Source organism: Artemia sp. Qi Xiang Cuo, chromosome 20 (genome assembly GCF_049724085.1).
Source record: "Artemia sp. Qi Xiang Cuo chromosome 20, ASM4972408v1, whole genome shotgun sequence".
Classification (NCBI taxonomy): Eukaryota; Metazoa; Arthropoda; class Branchiopoda; order Anostraca; family Artemiidae; genus Artemia; species Artemia sp. Qi Xiang Cuo.
Window position 1 is genome coordinate 4,121,771 of NC_142813.1, and position 15,418 is coordinate 4,137,188.

At 34.6% G+C, this 15,418-nt stretch overlaps 1 protein-coding gene and 1 non-coding gene across 2 annotated transcripts in view; both read left to right on the forward strand.

Moving 5' to 3' along the window:
- The window catches only part of SCOT (Succinyl-CoA:3-ketoacid CoA transferase), an 81,270-nt gene that overhangs the window by 32,245 nt on the left and 33,607 nt on the right, over positions 1-15,418 (forward strand). The window contains exons 4-6 of the mRNA XM_089106450.1: positions 704-785; positions 4,761-4,953; positions 7,593-7,761. Of these exons, the coding sequence (XP_088962576.1) occupies positions 704-785; positions 4,761-4,953; positions 7,593-7,761 (444 nt within the window). The remainder of the gene's footprint in view (positions 1-703; positions 786-4,760; positions 4,954-7,592; positions 7,762-15,418) is intronic.
- On the forward strand, positions 10,744-10,829 carry TRNAY-GUA (transfer RNA tyrosine (anticodon GUA)). The gene is given in 2 exon segments: positions 10,744-10,780; positions 10,794-10,829. It is a non-coding gene; the product is annotated as a tRNA-Tyr (tRNA).

The window sequence follows — 15,418 nt, forward strand, 5'->3', positions numbered from 1 at the left end:
ATTCCAGAAGTTTTGCAATTATTAATGATGGTGAGAAAATGGGGATATAATCTAAGCTCATTCACTAGCGGCATCTCGCCTAATGTAATTAGCAAAATAATTATTTAAATTAGCGAAATCTTGTGAATTATTAGAACAGTGAAATATTTATTCAAAATGTTATATTTGAAAGTACGTTTAGCGCTTCTTTGTTTTTCTTTGGTACGTGAAACATTTTAATGATCTTTTTCGCTGTTGAGGAAATATGTTAAAATTCTACCATCAATTGTAATTATGCCAAATTAAATGTTTTCAGTAAATCGTCTAGTGGTAGCCTAAAAGAAAACAGAAGAAAAACCCAAAATGTAGCTAATAATAAAACATTGAAAAATTCTAAAAAAAAAAACTTGAAAAAATGTCTGCTTTAATGAAAAATGAATGTTCTTCTCATCACTTGTCGTCAAGTTAAAAATTCTATTTCAAATTTTTTTTAATTATTGATGACGGTGAGAAAATTAATCAAAACAAATTAAGTATATTTTAATAATCATTATAATTCGTATTAAGGCATTAATTAAGGCATTAGTTAATAAATCGTTCGGAATTTTTAGTTAACTCCTATTAAATTTGTAGTCAATATGCATTAAATTAAAATTTCAACCTGGAATGTCCACAAAGAAAAGCCAAAACTCTAGCTTTTAATTAATTTTTCTGTTGCCTTTAGGTTGAACTGACTCCGCAAGGCACATTGGCTGAAAGAATTCGGGCAGGTGGTGCTGGAGTACCAGCCTTTTTCACGCCAACTGGTAAGTTACATTACAGTCTCTAACATTTATTTTAAAATTACAACCTTGAGTTTTTACTTATCTTATTTGCTATATGCAGTTTCTAAAGTTATATCAGTGACTACAACTTCGAAAACTGAATGAATTTCCTTAAAAATCGTCTACTTTATAAACTTTTTTTTTTAACTTTTTAACTTTTTTTAACCTTTTAACTACTTTTATAATTTTTCTGTTTATAGAATAAATAATTAAATATTGAAAAAAAAACTGTTTTAAACATAGTATTCGTCAAAGGCAAGCAATCGTATACCTATTTTATTTTGGAAAACCCGCGGCTTCGTGGAATCCTCTCCCCTGAGCATCTCCCTTCACGCCAAAGGCTCCCGCGAAATGTAGCTCAACCGGTACCAAAAATTCAGCCCGTACCAGTGCGGCATATGCGGTACGCAAGTAGTTTTGTTCCCTCCTTCGTCAAGATTTTTAATTCTGCACCCACTCATCAATAATTGTATTTTTTTTATTTTCTTCAGTTCATTATTCCTTTTAAACTTGACTCTGTTTGACTCTGTTTAGTGTGAATTTGTGATATTTCCAATCAATTTATATTTTTGCATAACGATGGCTGTGGCTGTGATTTTTATATGTTTTAATGTCTAGTGTCTTATTATGGCAAAACTGCCGCTGATCGGCATGACCGTTTTTATGGCGTTTGAAAATAATAATCGTTATCTATATCCATCTACCTATTGCTTGTATTAAAGAGAGGTAGGTGGGGTCTTGGCATGGAGTCTGATTAGGATAATTTGTTAGTATCAAGTATAAATCGTTAGGATGAAATATGAGAAGATTTCCCTTTCAGTCCTAAAAGACTTACCAAAGACTAAAGAGAGTAAAATGGGAATGAACTTACACACAAAAGAAAAAAATAATTTCTGAATGCACTTAAAAAAAAACATCTGCAATCTAGAAAAGAATGGCTTACTTTTTAGTGGATTTGGAGATCAAAGTGTTTTTTGTTGTTGTTTTTTTAACCTTTATTGGCATTTAATTGACTTATATATGTAAAAAGTTTTTTTCCCCATGCATCACTTTTGTTCATGACAAAAAAAGAAAGTTAACATTAGTTTTTTCTTTTTCCTGATATATATATTGATTTATTTTATAACCCATCAAAAATACAAAGCATGACGATGGAGTGTAACAAAAAGAAAGAAAATGAAAGAAAAAAAAACAAGTCTAAAAAAAGGAGCAAATACGTGCAAATTAAAAGAAAGAAAGAAAGAAAATGAAAGAAAAAAAAAACACAACGAAAAAAAGGAGCAAATACGTGCAAATTAAAAGAAAGAAAGAAAGGAAAGAAAAAAAACACATCGAAAAACAGGAGAAAATAAGTGCAAATTAAAAGAAAGAAAGAAAGAAAATGAAAGAAAAAAAAAACACATCGAAAAACAGGAGCAAATACGTGCAAATTAAAAGAAAGAAAGAAAGAAAATGAAAAAAAAAAAACAACGAAAAAAAGGAGCAAATACGTGCAAATTAAAAGAAAGAAAGAAAGAAAATGAAAGAAAAAAAAACACATCGAAAAACAGGAGCAAATACGTGCAAATTAAAAGAAAGAAAGAAAGAAAATGAAAGAAAAAAAAAACACATCGAAAAAAGAGCAAATACGTGCAAATTAAAAGAAAGAAAGAAAGAAAATGAAATAAAAAAAAAACACATCGAAAAACAGGAGCAAATACGTGCAAATTAAAAGAAAGAAAGAAAGAAAATGAAAGAAAAAAACACATCGAAAAACAGGAGCAAATACGTGCAAATTAAAAGAAAGAAAGAAAGAAAATGAAAGAAAAAAAACACATCGAAAAACAGGAGCAAATACGTCAATAAACATCGAAAAAAATAACTCAATAAACCAAACAATTCAGAAATTTAAGCCACTCCAAGGGTTGTAAACCTCTTTAAACGTATCATACAAATAAATAATACAATATAAAAAAAATAATAGTAACCCAGCAAAAAAAATAAATAAATAAAAGGGAACTAGCATTAAAACAAAAAATGCTTCAAAGGTTGGTTCGACGGATAACCCGTCAGCTTGGAGAAAAGCTTATCTGCAGCATCAAGCTGCATATATACATGTAGGACATTTTGTGTTTGTAGAAATCAGCAATAATGTAGACCAAGTCCATTTTTCTACATTTTCTAAGTAACAATATGCGTAACATTACTGGAGTCTCAGTATCTTTTAATAGGTTTTCTGTGTTCAGTGTGTTTTTTTTTTCTTGTCGAAAGTAATACAGCATAACCTATCATTTTTCCTCCTTCAAGGTGTAGGAGAGGGGTAAAATTAAAAATGGTGCCCCATCCCCTTCTACTTTTGTAAATGAACAGTTCCATGAAGGTCCAAAGTCACTTAAGTCATAACTTGTTTAGTAATCTTAGAACGGCCCGGAGAAATCTATACTGTGTATGATATATGACTTATATATGAGCCGGAATAATTAAAAGGACAGTAGGATGATCATACTACCTTGGCCTACCCGTCGAGCTTATATGAAAACTGATTTTATTTGCTTTTTGGGACTTGGAGATAGGCTTTTTGGTACTTGGAGATGGGACTTGATAGGCTATTAATGAGGAATATTAATTAAGTTAAATAATTATTAATAACTAAATTAAATAGCAAGGAAAGAAAAGAACACCAGTTATATGCTGGTGAGCAAAAGGGCCTCACCCCCCAAAATCTTGTGATTTTTCTATTTCTGGTGTTCTTCTATTTCTGATCCCTCCTCCCTTTGAATTTTCGGTCCCTCCCTTCTCCAATGTATAAGGTAGATATTGCTTTCCTATTCAGGTATTAAGCTGATTGGAACACCATATAAAAACACCGTCTACACTAAACACAGCAAAAACACTGCCTACACTAAACACAGCAAAAACACCGTCTACACGAAACACAGCAGCATGTAAGATATCGGATTTACTATAGAGTTGGTGTGATAGTGATAGAGAATCCTGGTGCGAATCGGCTTGACCCTCAGACTAGGCATCTGTTTGAGTAGTTTCTATTTTAGGAAGAATATATTTCGTGTTTTTAAGTGTTTGACGCGAGTTTGCTGGATAAACTGTTGCCAAAAATACTTTTGGTAAAAAATACTGTCTAAATAAGTTACGTACGTCAACTGATTTTTTGTCAATTGACAAGCCGCCTGAAGCCGACATAGCTATGCCCTCTGCTCCTCCATCCCAGTCTATTCAAAGCCTCCCTCTTTACACCCTCCTGAGAAGTTTCATTCTCCGTTAAATATATCCTTACGACTTCCTTTTACCCCATTCGAAGACGACCAGCACATTGTTTGTTTCTAGATGGTTGGCCGACATGAACGATCTTTGGCAATTTGTCATTCTTTATCCGAGAATGTGTCCTAGCCATCTCCACCTTTATACTCCTAGAAAGTGGTATTATACTCCATATACAAGGCCGTACCCGGAGGGGGGGTTAGGGGGTTTTGAACCCCCCTCCGAAATGTTTTTTTGACTCGTAAAAAAGTAACAAAAATGGATATAAGCAAATTTTGTGTGTGTTTTTTGAGCTCTTTTTTTTGTGTAACCCTCCCCTCCCCCAAAAAAATCTTTGAGTAAAACCCCCTCCGAAAAAAAACCTAGGTACGGCCTTGCCCCTATACCCCATTATACCCCTAGAAAGTGGTACTGATCCACATTTTTTCATGCAGCCTACTGTTTGAAATACGGCCAGTCAGTCGGGTACCCAGAACAATTTGTAGGCAATTTCTCTGGAAAACACATTTGTTTTCCATGGCTGTAAAAATTACAATTAAAATGCTCAGTAAAAACTCTATAGTAATAAAATACTCCATAGTACTGTTTGATACACCGTCGGTCAGACAGGTTGACGGCCAGTCAGGATATACCTAACGCGCATCCGTTGAAAATGCAATTTTTATTTGTGTAATTTCCATTTTCTTTGATTGTTTTCAGGCTATGGCACCCTTATACATATGGGCGGTGTTCCTATTAAGTATACTAATGACGGAAGGCCTGAAATTACTAGCAAGCCAAGAGAGGAGCGAGAATTCAACGGTAAGAAATATATCTTAGAAGAAGCCATCACTGGAGATTTTTCTTTGGTCAAAGCGTGGAAAGCTGATCGTTCTGGGAACGTTACCTTTAGGTAATGTTAGGTTTAAATTAGTTAAAATTTCCACTTAAAGAAATTGTTTGGATGAAAGTTAGTGATTTTTTGTTTGCGTAAAGTATCTAGTAAAGTGAAAATAGAATAGGATGACTGGAAATTAAAAATTATAAACGGTATATTCTAAATTACTGCTACTACTACTAACAGCTCACCGCTGCACCAAGCCGTCTGAAGTCAACACAGCTACGCACGCTCCTTCTCCATCCCAATATATTCAGAGCCTACCTCTTTACACTCTCCCAGGAAGTTCGCATTTCCCTTAAATCTTTTCGTACGAGATCCTGCCACCCCAACCGCGGAAGACCTGCTTTCCGTTTAGCCTTAGACGGTTGGCCGAAAGGACTATCTTCGGCAATCTGTAATTTTTCATCCGCAGAATGTGCCCTAGCCATCTCAACCCTTTTCTCATTATAGTCGTAGAAAGTGGGATGGAACCACACCCTTCGTACAGCCTTTCTAAATTATAATCTTTAAAATTCTAAATTCTAACCTTAAAAGTTGTAAACGACTGGAAATTTAATTTTCAATGAGTGAGATGAGCTCCAACAGTTCATTTCTCGAGTCTAGAAATTCGTTCCATTTTCCTAAAAAATGTATGTTTTTCTACGTCTTAAAGACAATATGCTGCGCCGAGTAGTGTTAATTTTTAGTAACTTTAATACATCTGTTCAAATCTTCTGATAACAAAGTTTTAACTTGAGTCTTGACATTGAATGTCAATGCTGTAATGATTTGATGTTAGTGTTGGTAGATAAGACGTCTTATCGTGTCTGTCAGTGGTAAGCTATGGTCAGAATTAATACTCCAAAATCTGCGTAGTAGAAAATTATTCTATAGAAAATTTGCCCACTGTCTAATAATTCTAGTTCTGATGATTTAAGATTGATTCACCGTGCGTAGTTTAGCTTAGCCCTGGTATATATATTTGAAAGGGGTTTAAGAAAGACCAGTTTAGAATCAGAAATTATTCTGGAAATACTATCAGCCTAAAATTAACCTGTGTATCGTGAATTGGTTTAATGAAATAGTATTCATTTCATTAAACCATTAATTCATTTCATTAAATTCATTTCATTAAACGTGAAATAGTAGAATTAAAATTACCACAATATGTGCTCGTTAATTTTAGGACTATTATACAAGTATAAGTAAAAAATTATCCGCAATGTTGGCATAGCTCTTCTTAAATTGTTACTACTGACCCCTGTCCGTGTTTATTTTATTGTTATGCTGTTGTGGTCCTGCTAAGAATTTTGGCCCTAATTCCTCAATTTATGCTTCACATATTACAGATAGAACATGGCCGCTTCATTGAAGGTTTGTACCAATGGGGAACATTGATCTGTTTTTTTAACTTCACCCCCGAAACCGGTAATGGTTTGGTAATGGTATCAGGAACTGTGGCGGGTCATATAATTCCCAAAGAAATATTTATTGGACCTTTCAACTATGCTGAACAAATTAAGTATCTCAGTGTTTCGATCAGATGGCTTAAGGGTAAAAAAGGCGTGGGAACGGGGCTAGTTGTCCTCGAATTTTTTTGGTCACTTAAAAAGGGCACTAGAACTTTTACTTTTCATTCAAATGAGTCCTCTCCTGATCTTTTTGGACAGTTGGTTTGATACGATCACCCATGGGAAGAACAAACACAAACAAATAAACTCTCATCCATGATCTTTGTTCTGGCAAAAAATACAAAATCTTCACTTTTACAGATGGGAGCTTGAAACCTCTACAGTAGGGTTACACATTCTCTGTTACGCAGAATCTGATGGTGCGGTAAAATTCCTTGACTTTTTGTGGATGTTTCCACCCCTTGTCGAAAATCTGGCAAAGTTTCTCAGACTTGTAGCTGTTGTAGGATAACATTAAACTTAATGAACATTATATGTTTGGAATCATTATAAAAAGTCAGGTCTTTTGATTTATCTATTTTTTTATCAAAGTTCCGTTTTTAGAGTTTCGGTTACTATTGGGCCGAGCTTGCTCCTTAATTATAGTTCTTTACCACGAACTGTTTGATTCTAGCTTCTTCAAATATTATTCACATCCTTTAATTTATGGCCTGAGCAATATTATCAGTTCTTAAAAACAAATATTTGAAACTTTGGGATATTACTATTATTGGTAATTGAGCTTGCAAACAGATAAACCAAATATTAGTAAAATTTCAAAAATTTGTTGTTGTTCCACGCGTACACTCAGTCTTTTTTCAGAAACTTAAATCCAATGCATATTTCTACGGTCATGATAATTTTCACTTTTTATTTTTCTATAATTCATTCGATAAGTTGTATATTATTTGATATTGAGTGCATTTTTATTTTTTCATGCATGAAAAAATAAAAATGCATAATTTCTGCAAATAAAAATGTATAATTTCTGCAAATAGAAATAATTTCTGCAAATAAAAATAAAAATGCATAGTTTCTGCAAATAAAAATAATTTCTGCATAATATCTACAAATAAAAATGTATAATGTCTGCAAATAAAAATGCATAATTTCTGCAAATAAAAATAATTTCTGCAAATAAAAATAACAATGCGTAATTTCTGCAAATAAAAATAATTTCTGCAAATAAAATTAAAATGCATAATTTCTTTTGTCTTCCAGGAAAACTGCCAGGAACTTTAATCCTCCTATGTGCAAAGCCGCTAAACTAACCATAGTTGAAGTGGAAGAAATAGTGGAAAATGGTGATATTGCCCCTGAGGATGTTCACATCCCCTCGATATACGTGCACAGGGTTGTTCTTGCTAAGAACAACGAAAAACGGATTGAGGTAACCGAAGGAATTTACTCTCCTTGGATTCGACGTAGTCTTCAGCTAGTATGGATTGGTTCAGATCCAAAGACCCGAACAGTTGAATATGTTCTGGCAAAAAAAAGCCCTCTTCTCCAATATTTGCCCCTCCCTCTTCAAAAAATTTGCATACATTGGTTTTCCCCTAACCTGAGAAAATTAGGGTACTCTTGTATAAGAAGTGCCTTGGTGAGAGAAAAAATATATTGTCACGCAACCTTACTGATTAAAATTTTTTTTTTACCTTGAAAAGATAGAAAAAAAATATCTAAAAATTAATGAAAAAACCTCTATTTTTAGTTATGCAGTTTGTGGTAGTAGCTGGCACCAAATAAATAAAAAGCATGGTTTCAAAATACAGAAAAAAATAGTCGCATGGTGGCGCAACGGGTTTGACCTCAATTTACCAGACACAGAGATGGAACCCAGCTGTAAAAACACATTGCAGGACCGACGCAAGAACCTTAGTTGTCAAGAAGCGTCGTTACTCCGATGTCGAAGCGTCGTGTAATGCAAATTGGCAAAAAAAGAAGCAAAAGCACATGCAACAATACAACTTACGAAGTTACCAACTTGTCGAAGTTTGTAGATATCACCATCTAGTGATGGTGTATGTTTCTTCATGATTCTTCCAGATGTCACCATCACCATCTACCGTTTGGGGATTTTTTATTTTTACTCAGAACTACCGCTAGTCCTTTCAGGTGCTTTAAAATGGAGAGGACGGTAAAAGAAGCAGAATTATGTCCCTAGTAGGCCTACCATCTGAAAATCAACTATCCTACTTAGATTAATAGGATTTTCCTAAGCGATACAAGGTCTACTTTGTGCAGACTGGATTGTGACTTAAGATAGTAATTAAAGTGAAAAATGCTGATTAGTATTCAATCGCAGAAGATTTTCATCTCTAATCCTATTTTATTGCAGAATAATCTTATCAAATATAAAACTGTGTTTGAAATTATCCACTCTGCTAAAAATATCGTTTGACACTGCACAATAATTGGCGCTACTAATTTTTAATCCCTATCTGCCTATGTTGAATCGTTGAAGATCTGACTTTTATCAATTTCCCTTTCTTTGCTTCTCCTTCCCTTTCCCTTCTCTTTTAGTCAACTTATAGCTGCCCCCCCCCTCTAGAACTTCAAATTTACACTATATATTAACGAGAAATTTTTATATGTTGGAATTTTTCTGTTGGACTGGTAGATGGTTGAAAAAGCTGGAAATAAACAGAAATTTCCAAATATTGGTATGATCTGGGCCCTCACGTATGAAGTGAGGGGGGCACCCCCCCCCCACAATTTTTGGTCAGTCGGTAAAAAAATAATTTGGTAAAATCGTGGCACTTTGCGCCAAGATTTTGCCGATGCCGTTAAAATTCTTTGTTCGGTTCAATAAAGACTACGAAAATACTAACGCGTCATCAACAGAAATTTCGAACTTAGTCGGAAAACGCAGCAATTTTACCGACTCCTGCCGTGATTCTATAGATGGTGCCACAACTTTCCATTTGGTTAAATAAACAGCATAAAAATAGTGACATGATTTGTACCGGAATCTAAATCTCGGTTTGTAAATGCAGCTGTTTTACAGACCCGTACAGTGATTTTACGTATTGTATTCGAAACGGGTATTATGCTGATTATTTACAAAAAACAGTCGGTAAAAATGATCAGCCAGTCGGTAAAATCTCTTGTCCCCCCCCCCCAAAAAAAAAAATTGGCTAGTAACGACACTGGTGCCGGTATATCAATCTTGATATTTAGTATCGTCCAACTTTAAACTTTTGAATTGCATTCTTAGAAAGAGAAGCTGTTATCAAACCGTAATGTAATTCGGGATTTTGAAAAAAGGTAGAAGATATAAATAAAAGCATGGGCTGCCTTTTTGCCGTGTTCGCTCCGAAAGATCGGCGCTAAGTTTGAAATAACCAGACATGAAAGACTAAAATTTTTACCTAAAGCTAATCCAAGTACACTTAAACGGATCCTGCGTGTGCCGTGGTGTAAGTCGTAACACGCGCAAATTTTTTTTACTCTAGCACCAAAAATTGTTGGGTAGCACGCAAAATTTGGCCAATTTAGGAACTGGCCGTAGTGGCAACCCTGTACACAACACTGCCTCGTGGTATTTCAAATAAACTTAATGAAAAGAACAAAGAGATGTTACCGATATAACTTCATCTCCGTCCCCCCTCTATCACAGAATCGGCTGCCCCCTCACCCCCCCTAGACACGGTGCTGCCTACGCCCATGCTTGCAACAGCGTATAACTGTTAGAAGAAGGAATAAAGGAACCAAGAAGTTGCCTAAGAAAGTACCAAACACATTAACACATATATAAAGTGATAATCCGTAAGTTTTTTTAGTAATAGTAAAGTAATTAAAGTAATTATACTATAGTAAAATAATATAAGTAAAATATAGTAAAATAATATAAGTAATTATAAAGTAGTAGTAAAGTATAGTAAGAAGTAAAGTAATAGTAAAGTAATAATAAAGTAATTTTTTACCAAAACACATATATAAAGTAATAATCAGTCTTGTAATAAATTTGATAGTTTATATTAAGTAATAATCAACCTTGTCAATATAATGTTCTTATACGCAGAATAATTTTCTGTTAGATCTGAACATATGATAAATTTCTAAAGGTGGAATAGTTAGTTCTTTAAAAGTAAAATGTCCACTATAAGACCTAGTGCGATTCTTATTAGGGATTGCATGCCCCCCCCCCCCCCACAATCCATACCCACCGAAAAACTATCTGAACACCTTCTTCTCCCATTGTCAGAGTACAGCAACGAATAAAAAGGTCTCAATCTAAGAAGCTAACAACGATACTTGTAAAGAAAAAGCTTAGTTCTCGTAATTTATAGCATGTAACATAATCGACCACGCCCTACCTGTTAGGTATTTTGGTATTTAATGTCTATGTTATTTTCTTTTATTGAATAAGCCTTCGATAGCTCAGTTGGTAGAGCGGTGGACTGTAGTGGTTAAATTGACATCCATAGGTTGCTGGTTCAAATCCGGCTCGAAGGATTTTGCCTATTTAATGGTCTCTTGTGACAATTGTTGCAATTACAAAATGGTCCCTAAGGGCTGTGGGGGGTCTTGTCATCCCGAGAGACATATTTAATAGACCTTTCAATTAGCAAGTGCCGAATGGCTACCTATGAATTTAATTCGGATGTTTTTGGGGGAAAAGGATACAGGGAAAGGATGCTTGTTGCTCTCCATTCTATTTGGTCACTTGAGAAGGCATTTAAACTTTAAATTTTTGTTCGAATGAGCCTCCCTATCTTCTAGGACCCCTAGTTTGATACGAGCATCCATGGGGAAAATTTTTGTAAGTTTTACTTAATTTAGATAGATACAAAATTAGTTGTAAGGGAGAGACGAGATGAGGGTGGAAGCAGAAATTGATGTATAATCCCATGGGCCGTACCAAAAAGTTTCGTTTTGGAGGGTTATTTTTTCGGGAGGGGGGAGGGATACAAAAACTTTAAAAACGCATAAAATATGCATTTTGATGCATTTTTGTTACGTTTTTTCAAGTCGGACAAACATTTCCACCCCTTATTCAGCTTTCAGGTAAATACAGGGTTAGTTCTAAGGAAGGGGTGGGGGGAGTGAGTGGGAGGTACATGTTGATATTTAATCCCTCTTGATTTCTGGGAATATTCCTCTTGATTTCTGAAAATATTTCTGGTCTTCGCTGTTATGAAAGTACAGAGTAGCATTAAATCCCAAATTGAGTAGAATTTATTCCATATAGGAGGGGGACTGTCCCTTCCTTATCCCCACCTGCGCCTCATAGTCGTAGAAACGCGGAGAATGCTCATTCGATCAGAAATTGAGATATCGAAGAGTGACTAAAGGGCAACCAGCCCCCTCCTTCCCCTTTGTATGTGCCCTCTGTACTTGCCGATGGTCAAAATTTTGTATTTGTCATGTTGTTCAAACTAGTCAAAAAATCTAATAGTTAGGATGGTGGCAAATGCCTCAAAGCTTGTATTTTAATGTCAAAACATCCTAACTCTGATTGAGTTTTCAGATAAATACAGAGTTAGCTCTAAGGAAGGGGCAGATGGCGGTGGTGGAGGTGGAAACTGATATGCAATCCCACTGGATTTCCGGGAATATTTCTGGTTTACGGTGTTATTATGGATGTAAGGAGCAATATGAAACCCGAAAATGAGCAAAACTTATTTCGTAAAGAAGGGCGGCTGCTCCTTCCTCAACCCCAAGCTCCTCCTCATGGTTGTAGAAACTTCGGAGGATGCTCATTCGATAGGAAATATATAGTTCTAGTCCCGTTTTGTAATCCCACTTGATTTCCGAGAACATTTCTGGCTTACGGTGTTATTATGGAAGTAAGGAGTAATATTAAACCCCAAAGTGAGCAAAACTTATTCCGTAAAGGAGGGCGGCTGCTCCTTCCTCAACCCCAACCTCCTCCTCATGGTTGTAGAAACTTCGGAGGATGCTCATTCGATAGGAAATATAAAGTTCTAGTCCCGTTTTGTAATCCCACTTGATTCCCGATAACATTTCTGGTTTACGGTGTTATTATGGAAGTAAGGAGTAATATTAAACCCCAAAGTGAGCAAAACTTATTCCGTAAAGGAGGGCGGCTGCTCCTTCCTCAACCCCAACCTCCTCCTCATGGTTGTAGAAACTTCGGAGGATGCTCATTCGATAGGAAATATAAAGTTCTAGTCCCGTTTTGTAATCCCACTTGATTCCCGAGATCATTTCTGGCTTACGGTGTTATTATGTAAGTAAGGAGTTATATTAATCCCCAAAGTGAGCAAAATTTATTCCGTAAAGTAGGGCGGCTGCTCCTTCCTCAACCCGAACCTCCTCCTCATGGTTGTAGAAACTTCGGAGGATGCTCATTCGATAGGAAATATAAAGTTCTAGTCCCGTTTTGTAATCCCACTTGATTACCGAGAACATTTCTGGTGTACGGTGTTATTATGGAAGTAAGGAGTAATATTAAACCCCAAAGTGAGCAAAACTTATTCCGTAAAGGAGGGCGGCTGCTCCTTCCTCAACCCCAAGCTCCTCCTCATGGTTGTAGAAACTTCGGAGGATGCTCATTCGATAGGAAATATAAAGTTCTAGTCCCGTTTTGTAATCCCACTTGATTTCCGAGAACATTTCTGGCTTACGGTGTTATTATGGAAGTAAGGAGTAATATTAAACCCCAAAGTGAGCAAAACTTATTCCGTAAAGGAGGGCGGCTGCTCCTTCCTCAACCCCAACCTCCTCCTCATGGTTGTAGAAACTTCGGAGGATGCTCATTCGATATGAAATATAAAGTTCTAGTCCCGTTTTGTAATCCCACTTGATTCCCGATATCATTTCTGGCGTACGGTGTTATTATGGAAGTAATGAGTTATATTAAACCCCAAATTGAGCAAAACTTATTCCGTAAATTAGGGCGGCTACTCCTTCCCCAAGCTCCTCCTCATGGTTGTAGAAACTTCGGAGGATGCTCATTCGATAGGAAATATAAAGTTCTAGTCCCGTTTTGTAAGTCAAAAGTGATTGGAGACCAAATATCCATTCATAGTCTGGCATATTTTCGCTGAAAGAAAAAGAAGGAACAAAATAGTATGTTTGAAATTATTATACGAGCTGTCTTTCTTAGCTTTAAATAAACACATCAACTTTTGCATGTTCTAGTTTATATGTCCACCCATACAATAATTATCAGCCCGTAGACCAACCAGCCTCTGTCTTAAAATTGTTTTTGATATCTTGTCTTTTTGTTACCCCTTAGGACATCTGATCGACAGGTACTGATTTTTATATTTTCTCTTTGGCTGGTCAATTTTGCGTTTGGGGGAATTCTCTGCGGGGGGGGGGGTGATTTCCTGCGGGAGTTATTTTCCGTCGGCGGGGCCTAAAAACCTAGACGCCAGATATTTAATTAGTCATGAAAAAGGCCACAGGACGAAAAACAAAACACTGCATAATTTGATTTGGTTTTGTCTGACGTTCCCCTCAACATTTCTTGAACATACCCTGAGCCTCTTTTGAGAGCTATATCAAACATACCCGCTTTTCATAATAATAAATCTTAAGTTTAAACAATATGCAACAATGTTGCCTTTTTCGCCTGATTTGGGAAAAAGGCCACAGGACGAACATTATCTGCATTACTATGATCATACAAGTTGTTTTTCTGTATAGGGAATACGGTTATCTGTATAGTCACGGTGGCTGTATAGGGTTCTGTATAGGGAACACGGTAAGTGCTATTGAAGAATCAGGCACTATTCAAATGGTTAATAAATACGGAAAAAAGAATTGCAAAAACGGGAGAAGCAACCCCAGTAGAATTTCGTAAGGTATCAAGATAAGCAATCAGAACTTCAACCTGGATTTTTTATTTTTACTTTTATAATTACATAATTTACTTTTATAATTTACTTTTATATTTTATAGTTTACTTTTATAATTACTTTATAATCACTTTTATAATTACAGTTTTACTTTTATATTTTTACTTTTATAATTATATAATTTACTTTTATATTTTATAATTTTATAATTTACCTTTATAATTACTTTTCTGATTACATTTTCACTTTTATATTTTTACTTTAATAATTAGTTTTATAATTACTTTTGTAATTACATTTTTACATTTATAAATACATAATTTACGTTTCATATTTTATAATTTACTTTTATAATTAGTTTTATAATTAATAATTAATAATTATTATAATAATAAATAATAATAATTAATTAATTTTATAATTAATATAATTACTTTTGTAATTATATTTTTACTTTTATAATTACGTAATTTACTTTTATAGTTTACTTTTATATTTTTACTTTTATAATTACTTTTATAATTACTATATAATTACTTTTATATTTTATAATTTTATAATATACTATTATTATTACTTTTATTATTACTTTTATAATTACGTTTTTACTTTTATATTTTTAATTTTATAATTACAATTATTTCGCACAGATTCAATATTGAAACTTAAACATAGTGAATCAAAGGGTGTCACTTGGTTGGATGGTAGGTAATTCCCCCCTTAAGGATTAAAACATGCCTTCTTGGCATCTTCATTATAAAAAGTGAAGTTATTCCTGCCCACTCCAACTGTATTCTTATGAATTGGCACTGCTGACTGATTCTTCAACCGAATGAAAGATAATTTTAAAATAATCTCCCCAGAATGCACAGATTTTTGAGGTGACGAAATGCCCTTATTATCGAGGGGAAGGAACTAGAGTTACAATTTGAAGCAAAAATATCGGACTAAAACGCACCAAAATTTTGTACGAGAAAGTTGTGGCTAGCACGTGTCTTAGATTAGTAATTTGCTACTAGTATTAATACAGATACTGGATACATCTTTTTACCCCAGCATGCTTGATGCCACAGCAGTTAGCTAGAAGTTGGCTTGGTGCCACTTATTTCGATAATGTCATTATCACAAAGAATTTTAGACCATTCATTTTATCACGATAATTCGTCTGGATCTAATGTACTTGCCTTTTGAACATTAAATGAACTGGAAGTATTAGTTAATTTAAATATTCTGACTTAAATAAATATTTAATAAATTAATTAGTTACTAAAACTA